This window comes from Argopecten irradians, chromosome 13, assembly GCF_041381155.1.
Source record: "Argopecten irradians isolate NY chromosome 13, Ai_NY, whole genome shotgun sequence".
Classification (NCBI taxonomy): Eukaryota; Metazoa; Mollusca; class Bivalvia; order Pectinida; family Pectinidae; genus Argopecten; species Argopecten irradians.
This window is the reverse complement of record NC_091146.1, coordinates 2,180,253-2,197,209: the sequence shown is the minus strand read 5'-3', so window position 1 is coordinate 2,197,209 and position 16,957 is coordinate 2,180,253. Positions and strand designations below refer to the sequence as shown.

The following is a 16,957-nucleotide window of genomic DNA, read 5'->3' as shown; positions in this document are numbered from 1 at the left end:
GCAGGTGTCAAGGTCGAATTATGGTTTAAAGTATTACTTAGTCACGTAAGTGTCAGGCCTTGTTGGGATACAATGAATGTTTAGATACACGTATATTCCATCATAGATATATATCCTTCAATGAGTGTGATTCGTTATATTTTTTCACATTGTTCGATTACTTTTATTCATTTACTATGGTGGCCCGTTAGTGCCATTTACTAATATCGCAATATCGCCCTCTCAACTTAAGGTCGAGAACGCGAGATCGCGACAACTCGACGGCGACAACGCGACAACTCGACGGCGACGCTCGACAACTCGACGGCGACGCTCGACAACTCGACGGCGACAGAGCGATATTATCGCCGATATTATCGAGCATCGCCGTCGAGTTGTCGCGTTGTCGAGCGTCGCGTAAATTCTGGACATGCGTATTGACACACAAGCGTCTAATTGATCTGGATATTTGATTTTGATCCGATCAAAATGGCTTCCAGCGTAGAAGGTAAGCATGGCAATTAACGATACTGATAAGGTTAGACCATATTATATACTTGTATATAAAACTTATAACGTAGGCCTAACGGTATGCTTAAGTTACGTAAACGTGATAGATCTGCAATCAGAAGTTTCTCGTCGTCGTCTAGATTGAATATAGAATTCTATTATCAGTTCTGATTATTTCTGTGGGAAGGAAATATATATTATTAGTGTAACCTATTTTCTGGTAGACTCGGGTGTTTAAGAGTAAGCTTATAGGTCAATAAGCAATGAATGGGAATGGACACAAGTTTTCAACTTGGATCCGAATTTATATATATACTGTACAGTAGACCTACCGGGCTCTACCAGAAATCGTGATTTGGGGGAAATTAATTGCTTGTATCAAATCAAGGATTTATAAGTGATATACGTCCTTGATTAAATGAACCAATTTTTTTAACATCAATAAAATAAAAATGTGTGATTACTGAAACAGGTTACTCAAATGGTAACTGTTACCCATATGCAGGGTTGTATCCAACCTGTTAAATATTGAATGAGTGGAGATTAAGATATTAATTTAATTTCATATGTTACACTCATTTTTATTGGTTAGATCTTTGAGGTTATTTTTCCATTGACCGAAAGAATTGTAGAATGTCACATATTATGACGTCATAAATACAAAACGTTTTCGCAGGGAATTTTATAAGCGACACAGTAATTGGCCAAACTGAATTATTGGATAAGATATCAATGTGCCACAACTCAATTTGTTTTATTGTAAACGTTAGTAAATTTACGGAAATGTTTAAGGCCATTCAGGCTGACGTCACACTGGTCAGAACAAAAGATTAGGCCACGCCCACTGGTGGTCTAAATTGGCTTGGGTTTAGTAAAAAAAATATAGGTAAGTTGATTACTACCGACACAGAAATGTCAGCGAAAATTGGAACTCATCATTGGAAAAGGAATAACCCCATCTCCATTTTGGTGTATGACGTTTAAGGATCGGTCCGAAAATAAGGAAGAAATCATTAATTAAAAATTTACACTGTATAGTAATACAAAGCCAAACCACCAAAGTTAGACCACCAGTGGGCGGAGCTTAACTGGCCATTGTGACGTCACTAATTACTGTATGAATGGGCTTATGCCTAATTAGTACCTGATTGAGTTATTAGAATTATTCTCAATATCCCATGGGGTTATGAAGTCATAACCCCAAAAGATATTGAGAATAATGCTTAAATATAACTTGATACATTGTATTTAATTAGTACATGTTTTTTGATGGGAGGTATGTTGGTTCATTATTTGAGATCATTTATCTGTTCAAAATTATACAGATTCTAATTTTTTTCATTTTTTTTATTTTTTTTTATTTATTACAGGTCTTGTTGATCATGAATTCTTAAAATTTTATCGAGCAGAATTTTGTTTTGGTTTGGAATACATGTATATTATCTTCATTTGATTTTTTTAGGTCATCTGACCCGAAGGGTCAGGATGACCTATAGTCATCATGTTTCGTCCGTCGTCGTGCGCCGTCCGCCGTGCGCCGTCCGCCGTGCGCCGTCCGCCGTGCGCCGTCCGCCGTGCGTTAACTTTTCACATTTTGAACTTCTTCTCAAGTTTGACCAGTGGGATTGAGCTGAAACTTACCTGAAATGATCCTGAGATGGTCCCGACATTTTAAACTTCTTCTCAAGTTCTACCGGTGCGATTTGGCTGAAACTTGCATGAAATGATCCTGACATGGTCCCGACAAAGTGTTGTTATTTTTCGGGTCGATCCGAAATCCAAGATGGCCGCCACAGGCGCCATCTTGAAAACACATTTTGAACTTCTTCTCAAGTTCTACCGGTGCGATTTGGCTGAAACTTGCATGAAATGATCCTGACATGGTCCCGACAAAGTGTTGTTATTTTTCGGGTCGATCCGAAATCCAAGATGGCCGCCACAGCCGCCATCTTGAAAACACATTTTGAACTTCTTCTCAAGTTCTATCGGTGCGATTTGGCTGAAACTTGCATGAAATGATCCTGACATGGTCCCGACAAAGTGTTGTTATTTTTCGGGTCGATCCGAAATCCAAGATGGCCGCCACAGGCGCCATCTTGAAAACACATTTTGAACTTCTTCTCAAGTTCTACCGGTGCGATTTGGCTGAAACTTGCATGAAATGATCCTGACATGGTCCCGACAAAGTGTTGTTATTTTTCGGGTCGATCCGAAATCCAAGATGGCCGCCACAGCCGCAATCTTGAAAACACATTTTGAACTTCTTCTCAAGTTCTACCGGTGCGATTTGGCTGAAACTTGCATGAAATGATCCTGACATGGTCCCGACAAAGTGTTGTTATTATTCGGGTCGATCCGAAATCCAAGATGGCCGCCACAGGCGCCATCTTGAAAACACATTTTGAACTTTCTCAAGTTCTACCAGTGCGATTTCGCTGAAACTTGCATGAAATGATCCTGACATGGTCCCGACAAAGTCTTGTTATTTTTCGGGTCGATCCGAAATCCAAGATGGCCGCCACAGCCGCAATCTTGAAAACACATTTTGAACTTCTTCTCAAGTTCTACCAGTGCGATTTGGCTGAAACTTGCATGAAATGATCCTGACATGGTCCCGACAAAGTGTTGTTATTTTTCGGGTCGATCTGAAATCCAAGATGGCCGCCACAGTCTCCATCTTGAAAACACATTTTGAACTTCTTCTCAAGTTCTACCGGTGCAATTTCGCTGAAACTTGCATGAAATGATCCTGACATGGTCCAGACAAAGTGTTGTTATTTTTCGGGTCAATCCGAAATCCAAGATGGCCGCCACAGCCGCCATCTTGAAAACACATTTTGAACTTATTCTCAAGTTCTACCGAAGGGATTTGGCTGAAACTTGCATGAAATGATCCTGACATGGTCCAGACAAAGTATTGTTACATCTCTGGTTGATCCCAAATCGAAGATGACAACCATGACACTATGTATAATTAAGTTCCTATATTTAAAGGCCCTTGGGCCTCTTGTTTGAAATAAAATTTGTTGAAAGAAATTGAAAATGATCCTGACATGATCCTGACAAAGTGACACCATATATAATTAATTTTACTATTGTCAAGGTATTCAGATGACCGTTAAGGCCCTTTGGGCCTCTTGTTTAAGTTATTTACTTTGTTTTCCTTCTCTTTTCTTTTGGAATACCATGGTTTGTTTGGCACTAATGATTCACTTTCTGTGATTGTTACCAGGTTCAATTCCTGGGAACCATCCATGAAAAGTGTTTGGTAAACAAAGTAAATTATGAAATTTTTGTACAACTGTCCTGTATTTATTCTTGCTGACAGTCATGAGAAAAACAGTTTTCTGCGCTGTTATTTTTCCTATTGTTTATATATTTAATTTATTTTACTTCTATTCCTTAAATCACTTATTTTAATTTACCATTTTGGATTATACGGTTTGACTGGTTTGACCGGTTGTTCGTTTATGACAGCTAGACCTAGTGATTTTATATTTCTGTCAGACAAGCCTAATTGACAAAGCCCTCACAGGCTTCTATCAAAAACTGCGGGTCAATCAGGATTTATACTTGAAATAGTTACTTTAAAAACAGTCAAACCGGTTGTTCGGAATAAACGAAAAAGGTACAGATTTCATCTACCGATTTATTTTAGCAAAAGGCATATGCCTACTTGAAGAAAATTGTCTCCTCTTTCAGTTCATAGTATTTGTCTAGTTTTTCGTTATATATATGTATTTTTTTTTAAAAACTATGTTTGATTTTTATAATTTGCAAGATAAAAATGTTTTCACAATTTTAAGTTTTAAGCAGTGCACAATATTGGAAAATTAAGCAAATATTTATAAATAACTGAAAGTAGGAATTTTTTTATATCAAAACTTTTGTAAAAGCAACCAATAGATCTAGATAAATTCGAAGGAAAATTGTAAAATTACAGCTGGGTGACTTTTTACACATAAAATTCATACAGATGCATGTATGTAAGCAAGGAAAATCAATAGTGCAGAAAGACTTTTAATTCAAAACTGTACAATGGTAATTTAGTTGCGTGTCTATATATATGAAATTTAATTGAAATATGTCAATTTGAACATGTCCTTTTCTCTGTAGTATAAATCTGATTACATAAATATATATATGTATTTTTAATTTTATGCAAAAAGAAAACATTGATGATACATTGAGGGGCCTATTCTTTGACGGTTTCACATATCTTGAGATTCAAGCAAAGTTACACCTTCAAGGATTAAGCATCAGGTAAATTACAAAAAAGTGGAATTGTTGGTTGTGTCGCTAAATACTACATTTGTAATAATCTTGCTACAATGTATGGTTTAAGGTATACAATTCTAGATATTTACATTTTGTTTGGTCACCTATTCTTTGTGCGTTGTGTGTTGTCCGTTATTACTTTTTATATTTCCTTATGATTCCGTGTGAACAGGATGACTTGAGTAAATATGTACAAAACTTTGTATCTATTGACTAGCATTTGGAAGATCTGGAATGGTTTGTAAATGGCATTGATTCAACTGACAGAGTTATTGCCCTTTGCAATAATAATCATTATTTAGATTTTTTTTTTTAAATCTGGTATGAATTAATGAATTTATTGTATTTTGATGTTCTTGATAACATGTTTTGTAAACATTTTACATTCACCAAAAAATTGTTTCTTATTTCATGATTTTTTTGTCAAATGAGACAAACGACTTCAGTCGGCATCTTGTATATCATACCTGGTAACTAATTAGAATTGTATATGATATCACAGGAGATTACTAAGACCCATAGGCCTCTTGTTAACATATATAGTACATGATACTTACTTAAACTTTTCTCATAAAAAAAAAAAGAGTATAATTGAAGGAGGATAATTGAAGAAACCTAGCTGTCAAACAAACATATTTACTGATGATAATAAAACAGTTTAATTTCATTGTAGTATTCGTACATTAAAAAGACACATGAAAAGACTTGGTTTGAGCAGACGTGGGCATTCAAGTATGGAAGAAGTTATCTTGGCCATTCAGGTAGGTTTAGAAATTGTTAATATATGATGAGGCCATGTTATGAGTGCTCTGTAGTCTGTATACATATACATGCCTCCATTGATCTCCACTGATTATTGTCTTATAAAGGAATATTGTATTATTGTTATTCAGCTAAATGTATGTATAATGTATATACCATGCAAGTAACAAGCTTTAAGGTACCAATTCATATTTGCAGGAAGAAATAAAAGGAAGTGGAAAGAGCTTGGGCTACCGTTCCATGAAATTGAGGCTGTTAACAAAGCATGGCATAGATGTTGGAAGGTGAATACAATTGAAGCCCTGGTGGACACATACTAACTGATCAGCTCAATTAGTATGAAATCGTATTTGTATAATTCACAATCACAATACAATTTATTTCAGTACATTTCGCTATTTCTTAAAATGTACTTAAAAAGATCTGTCTCAAATTTCATATATAGTTTCCCTTAAGGCCCTAGTTGTTTATATTGCATTTTTGGACCAATCTGTAAGCAAGGTGACAGCTTGGCAGCTATCATTGATTTTGATAGTTGAAGTTTAAAAAGCAGAGAAAAGACCCCTCTTTTCATCAGCAGATCCCTCTTTTCATTGGCTTATATCATTCTTTGGTGGGCACCAAGATCCTTCTGGGATCTGTTGTTTTGGGATAAGCATATATTTGGATTCTAAAGTGAGTTGATATAATGTTCATGTTGCAATATAGATGTAATTGTACTATATATCCCTTTTGATTTGTGCACTCTCTTTAAGACAGCAGCCAATTTGTGATAAAATTTTATGATATATTCCATTCAAGAGCCAATTTAATTACTATTCAATTTAAGCCACAGACGAAATGCTAAATTGTGTAGTCATATAAAAACAACATTTGATTTATTAACATTGTTCCCTAAGGAAAAAATTCTCTTTGCATATTACTGTGTTATCTGCCCATAGAAGTCCACTTTAGTCCAGTACTTTTTGTGATTAATATACTACTTACTGTAAATATACATACATTTGATTTGTTCATTTGCATAGAAATACTGTAGCCAGGGTTCTCAGGACTTTAGATCCACATGGAGTTGATATCAGGAGGAGCCATTGTCTTTCTAGAAGGAATTACTTCAACAGGGGACCAAACTTTTTAGTACATATTGATGGCTATGATAAACTAAAGCCATTTGGATTAGCCATACATGGTGCCATATGTGGGTAAATCTCACTGTTTTCTATTCATTAATTGTCAATAACTGAGGACAAAGCTGGTACTTCTGACGTCAAGAAGAAATTCTTTATTCTAACCTTAAGCTAGACATTTCTTTCAACATGAAAGATTAATAAAATAAATCAACTGCTTTCAGTTGGCATAGTGGATAATGAATGCCTATAATGAATAAAGGCTAATTCAACATGAAATACAGGATTTAACTCATAGTAGTACTGTACCTCTTTATAGTGTTTTGTGTTCATGTTTTGGATTTCACATTGTCCTTAGTTAGTAATAGGCTGTTCTGATATGGCACCTTGATTTTTACCTAGGCTTTTCACTATCAATATATATAGACTTATTAATTATATAAAAATTAATATTTATCAGGCAATGAAGTTCATTATATGTGTGACCATATGATGTCACAATTTTGGCATGGTATCTGTCAGAAGCCTAATCCACCTATAAGATAAAATTGTTTATACTGACCTTTATACATGGGTTAATGTAGTAAAATTACCAGACTGAGTATAATAGTCTCCAGAACTTGTATTAGAGATTCAAAATACAAGCATGAAGTGTCTTCAGGTGGAGAGATGTTTTCATGGTTTTAATTCAACGAATGAAAAACGTGGAGGGCCGTGGTGGCTGAGTGGTTAAGGTGCCCAGACATATTACCACAAGCCCTCCACCTCTGGGATGTGGGTTCTAATTCTATGTGGGGCAGTTGCCAGGTACTGACCGCCCGTCAGTGGTTTTTCTCCGGATAATCCGGCTTTCCTCCAACACCCAACCTGGCACGTCCTTACATGACCCTGGCTGTTAATATGACGTTAAACTAATAAAAACTAAAAAGATAAATGTGGATGTTGAAATATTTTTCAAATTGATATTTCTAATATCAAATTTATTATCAAATAAAAAAATTATTGACAATTGCAGATTTTCAAGACGTGTCCTTTGGTTGAAAGTTGCCAGAACAAACAACAATCCAAAAGTAGTTGCTTCATACTTCCTAGAGTATGTACAGGAGATCAAAGGTATATTAAGCAAATACATGTACATTTATTTTATACAGTGTATGCCTACTCTATATAGAATGATTTTGACAAAACACAAATATGACAATTCAATCAACTGTCTAAACAATTTATTTTATTCATGAACTTTGCTTTAAAGAAAATGAAATCTACTTACAATGACATTTTTTCAGTATTAGCAATTTCACAAGATGCATTCAATCATTGTATTTTAGGAGTCCCTAGATGTTTACGTGTTGACGGCGGAACAGAAAACACATACATAGAGGATATGCAAAAGGCCATGAGATGGCATGATGATGATGACCACAGCAGGGAAAAGAGTGTCATCATTGGTTGTTCAACGTCAAATCAGGTAAATCTATCTCAAAAACAAATGATATCGTTTAAAGCTCATGAAAAGATTTAAAGATTAACAAATTTAAGAAATCCAATTAAAAAAAATGACAAATTATATAGCCCCGCAGCCGCTGACGGACCTTCACATTTGCATACACGTAGCTATATGACAATTTATATGGCCCTGCAGCGGCTGATGGACCTTCACATTTGCATATTAAAGAAAATCAAATTGCCATATAGCTATATGACAATTTATATGGCCCCGCAGCCGCTGACGACCTTCACATTTGCATATTAAAGAAAATCAAATTACCATATACACGTAGCTATATGACAATTTATATGGCCCCGCAGCCGCTGACGGACCTTCACATTTGCATACACGTAGCTATGTGACAATTTATATGGCTCCGCAGCCGCTGACGGACCTTCACATTTGCATATTAAAGAAAATCAAATTACCATATACACGTAGCTATATGACAATTTATATGGCCCCGCAGCCGCTGACGGACCTTCACATTTGCATATTAAAGAAAATCAAATTACCATATACACGTAGCTATATGACAATTTATATGGCCCCGCAGCCGCTGACGGACCTTCACATTTGCATATTAAAGAAAATCAAATTACCATATACACGTAGCTATATGACAATTTATATGGCCCCGCAGTCGCTGACGGACCTTCACATTTGCATGTTTAAGAAAATCAAATTACAATATAGCTATATGGCCCCGCAGCCGCTGATGGACCTTCACATTTGCATATTAAAGAAAATCAAATTACCATATACACGTAGCTATATGACAATTCATATGGCCCCGCAGCCGCTGACGGACCTTCACATTTGCATATTTAAGAAATTCTAATTACCATGACAAATAATATGGCCCCTGATGCAAACAATACAGTGATTTTCCAAAAACTGTTGAATTTTCATCTAAACAACTAATTTTGCAAAATACAAAACCTTTTATTTACAAAATTATATATCAAAATAATTTTATGAAATAATTTCATTGAAAACAAATTAAACAATTAAGCTTAAAAAACAAAAACATTTCTGTCACACAATTTTTCATGAACACAAGTGATAGCTACACACATCTAACTCTCTTATAAAAGAAAAATAGAGTACTTCAGCTTCATATAACTTTTTGTCCGATTTAATTGATATTGACCCTTAAAATGTACACTCACTATTAGCTCAAGGGATTAATTCATTAACCACATCACCAAACTGACATTTTTTAAGGGAAGTCACTTCTTCATTATGCTAGTATAAGTTATTACCGTATTCGACCCATTAAGCGCCCAGGGTGTTTAAAAAATTGAGAAGGTGCTAATAAGACATAATTATTGCAAATCTAGACAATTTTGTGTAGTTTTGGTCTTTATTTATGTGTGGGCAATTGAAATCGAGGCCTCAAAAAGCGGGAGGGGCGTTTAAAGGAACATGGGCGCTAATTGGGTCGAATACGGTAAAAAAATTTTATGTCATGCAGTCATTTATTGGGCCCTTCCTTGCATGACTTGTCTTTATTCTAGTTGTGCTTGAATAAATGCATCAATTCACTTTTTATCTGTAGAGAATTGAGCGGTGGTGGAGGTCAATGAGGCAAATGGGAATAGGTCACTGGATTGACTATTTCCGAGATATGGAATATCAAGGAAAGTTTACAACTGCAACTGAGATTCACATGTAAGTTGAAACGTGTACAACTGATAGGCTATCACATGCAGAAAAAGTAGTCTATACTGTTTAAAAATCAATCTTAATTCCATATTCTTTATTCCAATTACTTTAGAAGAGAAACTTCCTAATAGTATATGAAGCAACACCGAGGCTTTAACTTAATATGAATGCAATTACAGCAAAAGAGTATCAAAATCAGCACATTTGACAGGGATGTCAGGTAGTGTTAACTTTAAAAGGTCACCCAAATTAGGAAACTTAATTCAGCATTAGAAAAGTAATAAAAATGGCTTGGTTTTATTAAAACATGCCTGTATTTCATTACAACATATCTTTTGTACATTAAAATGCAATTAAATTCTGACATGAAATAATTCCTTTTTAAATGCTATAATATATGTACACCAATTAATAACATCTTTCCTGTTTTAACAGTGAATGCATTAGATTCTGCTTTACAAGGATAATTCAGGAGGAACTTGATTTACTACGACATGACTGGAACCACCATCGCATTCGTAGTCAATCAAGGCAGACTGAAGGATGTCCTCCTGGAAAACCAGAAATGATGTACTGCCACCCTGAACTTTATGGTAATTAACTTATTAATTAGTGTCATATCAATATGGCAATTAAAAAAACTATTGAACCTTTATTATGTAACATACTAAGCCTTGCGGTCCTGTTTATAGAGTGAAGTTTGACCAGTAATTGTGATGTAAGAATTTTGAATAACTTTGTATTTTGTTCTTCTGTCCTTGTCTGACTTTCCTATGTTCATCATTCTGTGCATTATCTCTTATATGACATTGAAACATGAAGGTCAGTCTTGGGTAAACTAATATATTGCATCCCTAAACCAGATCAATATGTTGACCTCCTTGTAGACAATAATCAGATCAATATGTTACCTGCATTTTACTGTCAAACTCAATTTTATGAAAATTGGTACATGTCAAGGGTAATACAAGCTCATGGTACATATATAAGGTTACCTTTATGGGCTAACCATTAGCAAATTGTCTTGCTTGATAATCATATAATACTAGGCAAATGTGTGTTGTTTAGCTCACCTTATCCAAAGTATTTATATATGTATATATATATATATATAGCTCTTTGTCAGTTAATTATGAGATATTTGTTGCGTTGCAGACACTGTCGATTTCAAGTTTCCAGTTTCAACAAGAGATGTGGAATCTTTGAAAGTATTCTGCCAGTATCCAAACAGTTATGGATGCACAGAGGAAATGAATGACCATTTCATGTCAATTATGCACACTGGCGGCAGAGGACTACCGCAAAATGCAGAGAATGCAAAAGAACTACTGGAATGGATGTTGCAAAACATTTAGACACATATTTGTTGACAAAGATGATGGAATTTGCCTTTGACTCATCTGATCCGAACATATGTTTACCATGCTTCGTTTGTGGTTGTGCGAAGTGTGTCACCCGCCCAGGGTACTCATATTGATGACTCATTTAATGATGGTGGGCTAATATAAACATGTGGTACCAGAAAACTAACAAATGTATGATTCAATGCTATTTCCTAAACTAGATGAAAACCTCCTGCCCACTCAATAGCACGATTGATGTCATGCTCAAATTCTTCAGGGGTATTATAACCCCTGAAGATTTTCAGCTCCATACTACATGTATGTGCAGAGGGAAGTCTTCTTTCACAGGTAAATGACACCTCCAAGGGTTTGGAAAATCCTAGGGGTGGCAATTTTTCTGCTCCTGTCCAGAACCCCAGGACCCTTTCAAGCTTCATTCCACTTGCTCCACCTGACAATAGATGGATGGAATATAAATTATCTTTGGTCAAAAGAGCAAATTTAAAGTGAATCTATATCATGCCCTTTAATTCCTTAAAATAGTAACTTTGTATGGTAATGTCATGTTAATGATAGTAAAAAGAAACTGCATAATTTGTACTTATAATAGCAACAAAAGGCTATGATGGATGAAAGGTTGTTTTGTTATTTAGTTTAGATTTTAGAAGTGATACACACGTGTACTTAATTATTGCTATGTTACCAGTGTTGAGCATGAGAAAGAGACTTCAACAATACGATATGACATAATTAGATTGCATCAACTAATATTACCTATTGACTTAACCTGGTAAATTTTAATCTTTTGATATTGCATGAAAATGTAATCATTCCAAAAGTTTATTTTTACTTTCTATATGAACAACAGCGTTGTCTTCAGAAGAAATTATTGAATAAAAGGTATGAATAAGATAAAATAAATACAGCATTATGCATTTTAATATCATCTATGGGAAAAAGAATTAAAAACATAACTTTTGTTATACTAGTAGTATGTCATAGTTCAATTATCTACAAAAAAGTGTTCATCAAGAAACAGCCAGTTTAAATTTTTTTTTTATAATAACCCTCTGCTAAATTAACCAAAAGGCAGTACTTTTTGTACTTCAATTTATAGTTTGAGTCAAATTAGTAAATAAGAAGGATTTTTATAAACAGTGGCACTGTTATCATTACCACCTACATGTATAATAAGGGGGTATGTTGATGCTGTTTATTCAATAATTTGCATAAATGTACCTTCACAGTCGGCTAGGTATGCCTCCAGGCAGTAAATGGCTTTGTTCTCCTGCTGCCTGTAATTGGTCCCCTGGTCACTATATTTAACTTTATAAATTGACCTTAAGTCAGAAAACTTCAATGGCTGGCTGCTAACGTCACAAAACAGTGGTTGAAATACATCTGGAGACAACATCATGGCATCAAGAAAGAGCCCTACTTTTTGAAGCCCGTCCTTAAATTGGTTGATTTCAGTATGAACACTGCAATATACAAATAAATGTAATCAGACATAAATAAGATAACATATCTTATTGTCTTATTTAAGGTGTAAAACATGTAATTCATTGTCATTCTTGAAATATGATATGGCCAATAAAAACCATCAAAGTTTATATAGATAAATTGTAGTTTGATTATTGATTTTAGGTCATCTGATCTGAAAGGTCAAGATGTCCTACATGTCCATCTTCATCCGCTGTCAAATGACGTCTTCTCACTAACCAAAACTGTTCTGATATTTCGCCTGTAGCATGCTGTGATGAAGGGCTACAAATGTTCAAATGGATGACCTTGAACTTCATTCAAGGTCACCTTGAACTTCATTCAAGGTCACATGGGTCAAATAGACTAAAATCTTTGAACAGCTTCTCACTGCTGAAACAACTTCTTTTGTATAACTGAAAAGCCTGATGTAAGGCCTGTGACATGCTTGGATGAAGAGCTACCAAGTTTGTTCAACATGGGTCGGCCTGTCTCAAGACTGATCTCTTGGCCTCCGTTGCTAAAGAGCTATCGGTGACCCCCAAATACAATCCCAGGACGGCCACCATCCAGGCCATGTAGGTAGCCTGTGAACCGGTGAAACAGTGGAGGTGAATCATCAGGTTGCAGGTTACTCCTGGGGGCTCCATGTTATCTCATATTCATCCTCTCCTGTTCCCGACTGTCTAAAGAGGTTGGGAGATTTGCCCAGTCCTTCTAATCAGTTCGGAACTCTGTACGTAGAATCCCTACAATCTCCAAGGATCAGTCTCAGCCTGTACTCATTTAGGGCCAACCCAGGGGTGTGGGGCATAATCCCTACTGTTAGGGTTATTCTCTGGGAGGAATAAATCCGTTTAGCAATTGAACAGCGTTATCCTATACGATCGGCTCCACTTTGTAACCGACCGAGTAACAAAGATGGGGATAGATGAACTCCATCTGCATCAGCCTGGCACATCCTATGGAACATGGTAGAGGTGTTTCGGGCTAACTCAGGACCAATACCCTACAGAGGCCTCGCTCTTTGTTATGGTGGCCACCCCTCCTATAAATAGTTGTATCGTAACAAAAGGGGGGGGAGTTAAAATGTTACAATGGGCATATTAGTTAGTTGTAATTAGTTTACTAGTAATGCCATAGGGATTCATCTGATCTCCATGTAATGTCTACAGGCAGGTGCCAGGGTTCGTGCCGCCATCTTATAAATAAGGGATGACATATTATTACAGGCACCACATGTGGTGCCGCACAGACTTGTTTGAAAATTACTAATGTGAGAGCAGGTGTCCTTAATAGCACCGTTCATCCATAGACCAAGGAATGGTTTGCAGAAAACAATAGCATTATATGTGTACAAAACGTTTGAAGTAAAAACTGGACTATCGAGTAACAAATACTTTGGACTGGCCTGTACAGAAAGACTAATAGCCGCCCATGTCAAACTAGGTACCAAAGGTAACCGTAGAAATTAATGAACTCAGCACCTCCAATGTTTTTGTACATACAAGATTGCAAATGAAGTAAAATGGCGCCACTCCCCAAACACCACATGTGGCACCATTTCATCTGGTATCTTAATTGCACCAACCCGCTAAATGTTCACAAGCAGGGTCGGTTGAACAACTACATAGTGTATAACATTTAATTTGCCGTTCGGACAGGAAGTCCCTTTGGTTAAAAGGACAGTACATGTAATAAAACAATAATGACCATGCAGAACAGACTTTGGATAAATCCAATTTAGGGGCAAAAAAGAAACAACAAATATTTAGTTTGGTCATCTTCCCTACAAGGGATGTTTCTTGGAGTAAGCGCCCCTGCACTTCGGATTTTAAGTATAAACTTCAAGACCTGGACAAGGAACCTCGACGCCTCTTAAGACAACATCGGACCTCGTGATTTATCAGCAGGACCACCGACATTTTCATTTTAGGAGGGAGCACCATAAAATGGGGAGGAGTGTTGTAAACTGCAGATTTGATAACGTCACCGATATGTGCGGATAGGGTCACATGGCGCCTGCAAAGCGCTCTCTTTTAGTACTACTTCCAAACTGTACACACATGTTTTATATTATTATTGCTATTGTAGATATATATATATATTGTTGTAAACCACCGTTTACGATAAAACTAAAGGTTCCAAAAATGATGTCCTTATTCTTAAGGTACTTTTGTTTACCAAAATATAGAATCATATTAATGTTTATGTAGTTCATGTAGAAATTAAAGAATAAACTTAATTGTCATACCTGTAGATTATTTCATTTGTGATTAAGACCTTTAAAAGGTTCTCTTTGGTCTCAATACCTCTGTATGAGAAAAGGGAAAGTCCTCTTTCCAAACACCAGTCATTGTTTGCCTCCAGTGCCTGCTGGTATTCAGTTTGGTCCTTAGAATCCTTGATCTTAAATGGGATTATGATGGGTATATGATTCTTAATGAAGAACATAATATATTATCAAGCATTCTTAGTATTGCTTATGCAATTTTGTAACGTCGGCCGCCTACATGTTGGCGACGACGAGACGTATAAGTTCTTTTTGGGATGAAATGTGGTGCGATAAACTACTTGACACAATAGATAAAGTTCACATTTTTATTAATCCACAGCAAATTCAAACACAGTTAATAATTCACACTGTTCCATGATCGTACATTCACACTTGGCCAAGTCCTTTCACCCCATTTTCACATAAGTATTTACAAGTCCATCCTCACAAAGTAACGGCACTTCCACTCACTTCTAAAACTACAGGAAAAACTCTGATAAGTAAAGCGCGCACCTCTTTTTATACCGCTTCAATAACAATTAATATTCATTAACTCCCAAATTATTCTACTGACCAATCCCAACCTTAACCGTTTGCACGTGCTCCTGATAGATCAGCATCATGCCTAATATGGACCACGGCTTTTGTCCGCAATGCGACACTGCCCGAAATTGACCATATATGTCTCTACCCAAAATCCACTACCTGTGAACAACTGACTTTCAGTGTATGCAAACTATAGAGTTTAAACGGAAGAGCGCTATCCACGAACCTGAGCGAGATGCGTAAACCTATATCAGACGTCCTATACTAGTAACCGTACCATTACAGCGCTAGCTAAACCAATATACGCACTACACCTAAAGGGAAGCAACTCGAGTAGAATTAACTTGACAATAACTAATCTATGATCACGCATCGTACAGATATATACACTATCTCTACCAAACATATAACCATTCTAATAAAATAATCTGTATCTCCAAAATCACTACAATTTTTCCTATTGATCCCTGCAAACTATATGTATTTCATAATTTACTTTGTTTACCAAACACTTTTCATGGATGGTTCCCAGGAATTGAACCTGGTAACAATCACAGAAAGTGAATCATTAGTGCCAAACAAACCATGGTATTCCAAAAGAAAAGAGAAGGAAAACAAAGTAAATAATTTAAAAAAAAAATCAAATGAAGATAATACACATGTATTCTCCAAACCAAACCAAAATTCTGCTCCATAAAATCTTCAGAACTCAACAGACCTATAATAAAACAGTAAAAAATTAAAAATAAACAAAAGGCCTTATCGGTCATCTGACTAATACAATACAACTTACATATACAACATGTATACTATATAGTAGAACTGAACTACACATTAAGTCATTACAGAGGTAATCTATTTGAATCCTGTGACCTTGAATGAAGGTCAAGGTCATTCATTTGAACAGACTTGGTAGCTCATTATTCCAACATGCTTCAGGCCCAATATTAGATCCCAAAAGCTTTTGGTAATTGACAAGAAGTTGTTTAAAGATTTAGCCTATTTAACTCCTGTGACCTTGAATGAAGCTCAAGGTCATTCATTTGAACAAACTTGGTAGCCCTTTATCTGAGCATGCTACAGGTCACATATAAGTTTCTCTGGGCCTTTTGGTTTTTTGAGAAAAAGTCTTTAAAGATTTTAGCCTTTTTTTCACCCCTATGACCTTGAATGAAAAAAAAAATGCACACAGCACATGATAATGGATGAAGGGTCAGATGACATAAAAATAAGATATGTTTTGAAAAATCATAAAAATCATTTAAAATAATAAACCAAAATACAACTTATGTAAAGAACAATGGTATTAGTAATATAGTATATAAAGTAACTGATCTCATCTTCACTCATTATCATTGACATACACTGGTAACCTGACCCTATTACAACAATGTAAAAGCCTTGAGGATCTATGGTTATACTGTCAATATATGTCTGGTGTTAAGGTTATACTGTCATTATATGTCTGGTGTTAAGGTTATACTGTCATTATATGTCTGGT

At 35.8% G+C, this 16,957-nt stretch overlaps 1 protein-coding gene and 2 long non-coding RNA genes across 4 annotated transcripts in view; 2 read left to right on the top strand and 1 right to left on the bottom strand.

The window, feature by feature from the left end:
- The window catches only part of LOC138305486 (uncharacterized), a 43,207-nt gene that overhangs the window by 23,444 nt on the left and 2,806 nt on the right, over window positions 1–16,957 (top strand). The gene's annotated exons all lie outside the window — the stretch shown is intronic.
- LOC138305975 (uncharacterized) lies at window positions 179–11,165 on the top strand. Of its 2 annotated transcripts, XM_069246283.1 has the most exons (10): window positions 179–487; window positions 4,659–4,752; window positions 5,441–5,528; window positions 5,728–5,813; window positions 6,555–6,728; window positions 7,669–7,766; window positions 7,982–8,121; window positions 9,704–9,816; window positions 10,246–10,403; window positions 10,966–11,165. In XM_069246283.1, the coding sequence occupies exons 1-10, from the start codon at window positions 469–471 to the stop codon at window positions 11,163–11,165; spliced, it is 1,170 nt and encodes a 389-aa protein (XP_069102384.1). In that variant the 5' UTR covers window positions 179–468. The 2 variants fall into 2 exon arrangements, with proteins under 2 accessions (XP_069102384.1, XP_069102385.1); XM_069246284.1 differs by lacking the exon at window positions 6,555–6,728.
- LOC138305976 (uncharacterized) lies at window positions 7,862–15,065 on the bottom strand. Its single transcript, XR_011205747.1, has 3 exons — window positions 14,890–15,065; window positions 12,393–12,634; window positions 7,862–11,604 (listed from the first exon to the last, which is right to left on the bottom strand). It is a non-coding gene; the product is annotated as an uncharacterized lncRNA (long non-coding RNA).